The sequence below is a fragment of the Penaeus monodon genome, chromosome 9, assembly GCF_015228065.2.
Source record: "Penaeus monodon isolate SGIC_2016 chromosome 9, NSTDA_Pmon_1, whole genome shotgun sequence".
NCBI classification, from domain to species: domain Eukaryota; kingdom Metazoa; phylum Arthropoda; class Malacostraca; order Decapoda; family Penaeidae; genus Penaeus; species Penaeus monodon.
Genome location: NC_051394.1, coordinates 52,705,784 through 52,709,924, shown reverse-complemented (window position 1 = coordinate 52,709,924; position 4,141 = coordinate 52,705,784). Strand labels below are relative to the sequence as shown.

The 4,141-nt window shown below is 29.4% G+C and overlaps 1 protein-coding gene across 2 annotated transcripts in view; it reads left to right on the top strand.

Moving 5' to 3' along the window:
- Positions 1-1,624, top strand: part of LOC119577239 (sphingomyelin phosphodiesterase-like) — a 58,585-nt gene extending 56,961 nt beyond the window's left edge. The window contains exon 15 of one of the 2 annotated variants that reach the window (XM_037924985.1): positions 1,217-1,624. In XM_037924985.1, the coding sequence (XP_037780913.1) occupies positions 1,217-1,283 (67 nt within the window). In that variant the 3' untranslated portion in view covers positions 1,284-1,624. Of the gene's footprint in view, positions 1-413; positions 765-1,216 lie in introns of those variants that run through there. The other variant, XM_037924986.1, reaches the window with a different exon arrangement.
- The last annotated feature ends 2,517 nt before the right edge of the window (positions 1,625-4,141 follow it).

Genomic DNA, 4,141 nt, shown 5'->3' with positions numbered 1-4,141 from the left:
ACAATATAGTGCGTATTTTTCAGTTTGCTTTAAATGGAACTAACAATGATACTTTAACCATAATGTTGGTAAGAATTTGTTGATTTGAAACACATTATTAAATAGATTTAACGTTAATCTTAGAATCAGTATAGAGAACTTCGGTCCAGAATACTCATTTAATTTTTGCAACTCCTGTTTTTTACAAAATAGCTTTCATGAGTCAATTATATCTCTTGATAAGTAATTGCCTTTTTACTTGTCTATATACCTGTCACTGTACATTATTTGCAATTTTAAGTTAAAGATATTCATTATTTTTCTCCTTTTTCAATTTTAATCATATTACTCTTAAATTTCTGATATCGTTATTATATTTACTCTTTAATATCCAGCTTATTATCGTATTATCCTTATTTCTCGAAACGTCACAGGTCATTGGCAACGTGGTGGTTTTGGGGCTGAGCTCGGCAGATCAAGGAGAGATTTAGTTAAAGAATCTGTCTATTTATAGGATAAATGTGTTATGTATCAAGGTTGAAATTTAGTTTGTAAGGTGCAAGATTTCTGCCTCTCATTACGATACGTATTATTTATTTATCCCCACATTGTTGTGAAGAAGCAGTGTGGAGCCGAGGAGTAGCATAATGCTTAATTGTATATTTTCCATCGTGTATATAGTTGTTAACAATGTAATTTTTAACTATTGCTGTTTTGATATTGTTAAAACATTGGCATTCGATTACAAATGCTTAGTTTATAATAAACTGATCTAGATGTTCTTATTTTCTCTCTGAAGTTCTTAACCTTTTTGAATATATTATCAGGAAGGTAATTGATAATGGATACTGTTTTCCATCATTTATACATTAAGAATTATGTGTGGTTTGAAGAATCATTCACTGATGTTGCTCTGTGCACATGCTGTCAAGCATATTCATTCAGAGAAGCATAGCCATATATTTCTGATGCATTATGTTGAGGATTAAGCACTGTAATAGGCAGATTTTATTCATATAAGTGAAGATGCTTGCACTGTCTAAAGCATATATATTCCCACAAACATACAAAAATATCTTTCCCTTTCCATTATTAAGAATCATTGTAAAATCAGTGACTAACAAAGACTTACATTTCCCCAAAGAAATCCTTATTTAGGTTCATTATCACAATAGCAAATATCCTCAGTTATGAATTGTACGTACTTTGAAATACAAGCCTCGACGTATGTTTACAGATCCTTGGTCATTGCTGTCCCAGTGGCTGCCATCGCCATACCCAAACTCTTGTTCTTTTTCTTCTAATGACGAAGACATCAGTGACGACGTCGTCGAGTTGGACTTGACTTGAACTCTCAGACTTCGACTGACCCTTAAGGAAGACTTGACCGAATATAAATATATGTGGTTGTGATATAAACTTAGTGATGTGTTCGGTACGTGTGTGTGCGTGGCATTTGTCTGTGCTGGTTTTTAAGGTGTAGATGGGAGTATATAAGTAAGTTATTTCTTTGTGTGTATATGTATGGATGTATGGAAATACAGTACAGTATGTGTAAATTATTTCTTTGTGTGTGTACATGTGTGTGTGTGTGTATAAATCTTGTCCTTATTTATTTATAATAAAATGTAATGATGAAGGTAAAGTCTTTTTTGTTAACAATTTACTTACATTATATGTGGAATTTTGTTTTTGTTTAATTTAGAACATACTTCAGTCTAAAATATTCTGTATAATTCTTATTTGCAATCAGGTATGTAATACAAAGATTGTTTTTGTCTTAGTACATTGCTTTTAAGAGGGTGTTCATGGTCTAAACATAAGTACAAAATGTATATTTCCATATCATATCATATACTCACTTATTTAAAATAAGCATTATTCTTCATTAGGTTAAAAATGTGCTGTACATATTACTCATTCATTTTATGTATATTCATTTTGGGTAGCTTGAATTTAATGCAGATGAAAGTGAATGGTGTAAATTGATTTATTTATACAGTATTTCAAATCAAAACCTTCATCAAAAATGATTTTCTTTAGATTGACCCTGAACATAACTATCACATCCATAGGTTAGGTCTGTTGTATTTTAATCAATAAAGGATATTGTCTCTTATGGCACACCAGCATGATAGATAATCACTTCTATCAACTATAATTTAATTTTCACAAAATAAATGAATCAAGATTTTGGAATCTACATCAAAATCTACATTAAGTTGCTAGAAAATATCATAATCATTTTCTGGTGTCCTGTGGTAATATTGATATTGTACACTACCCTGCCTCTTGACCGAGTGTGCTTAAATATAGGGTGTAGACCATTTAGGTGTTCAAAAGAGAATTCATAGGCAAACATTCTATGTAGAAAATATGTTTTGTTTATTATTTTTCATCTCCTTTTTCTTCAATATGTAGACTAGTATTTTCTTTGGAGACTGACAGTGTCTGACTGACCAACAGAGTGACCTGCCTTTGCATTTTTTAACTATCATCTGCTTCTTTATATGATCTATTTTTTTTTTTTTTTTTTCTGCAAGAGTTTTAGGTTATTCAGTAGTATTCATAACTACATATGAGACAACCATTATACTGTAGGTTCAGATCTTTCTACATATTTGTTAAAACAAATTTTGACAGACAATTTTTTTTTTACTAAATCTTATCCAAAGACTTTTTTTGTTCTTTTCAGACATGTTTAAGAGGGATAAAGATTTAATTATGTCTGGTATACTTTAATATTTTTGCATTTTATCTTCTAGGGAAAAAAATATTAAATTATAACAAAATTATAAAATTCTTTGAAAATTGGTTTGAAGTGAACTGAAATTCATATGTTAATTATTACTGTGAATCAGCTGATGTGAGAGCTACATCTACAAAAATTGACATGGTTTATACTTATAAAAAACAAGTGTAAGTGTAGAATTCTTCCACGAAAATAAAGATTAATTTTCTAATATTTACATATGTTGAAATTAAATATACAAAAAAACACATTACATAATAGTACATATAGTTACAAACAAAATATTCTCCCCTTAAAAATCTAGAATAAAAAAAAATTGATTTAAAATTTGAAACCGAAGTCAGATGTACTGAGGTACATATATGCAAGATGGAATAATGCCATGCCGCATTGATATAGATATAACAATCCTCCCTGACTAGGCCTCGAACTTACCTGGGTAACAATAGTGAGGTTTTACAGACACTCCCCGTGGGCACTCGGTGGAAACTGATTTAGAAATTCGAACAGAGGCCAGATGTACTGAGGTGTATATATATGAAAGATGGAATAACGCTATCATCACTCAGGTATGAGTAGATAGGTTATGTCTATGGAGCTTGTTAGATCTTAGTTGTTATATCTATAACAATGTGGCATTGTATTATTCCATCTTTCATATGTAAATATATTATATATATATATATATATATATATATATATATATATATATATATATATATATATATATATATATATATATATTATATAATACACACACACACACACACATATATTAATATATATATATATATATATATATATATATACATATATATATATATATATATATAGTATATGTATAGTATATTTATATATATACATACTATATATATATATATATATATATATATATATATATATATATAATAGATATAATTATTATGTATATATATATATATATATATATATATATATATATATATATATATATCTATAATATATACATCTGTGCACATATATTGCCTGGTCACATACAGAGATTTGCATATTTAAACCAAGAAATGGTAGGAGTGACTCTATCATTGATATGATGTGGTTGAGTCCCACCAACAGTGACTACCTAAACAACTACTCCCCTGGGAAGGGTCGTTGATCATGCATCCAGTATAAAGACCTAGTCAACTGCATGATGTCAACATGGTGACAAGTAGTATGCCTAACACCACATTAGTGATGGTTTGAATATGAAAGAATATATGTATACATGTGCATATATATATGTATGTATGGATGTGTGTGTGTGTGTGTGTGTGTGTGTGTGTGTGTGTGTGTGTGTGTGTGTGTGTGTGTGTGTGTGTGTGTGTGTGTGTGTTTTGTGTGTGTGTGTGTGTGTGTGTGTGTGTGTTTATATTGTTTTTATATATATAT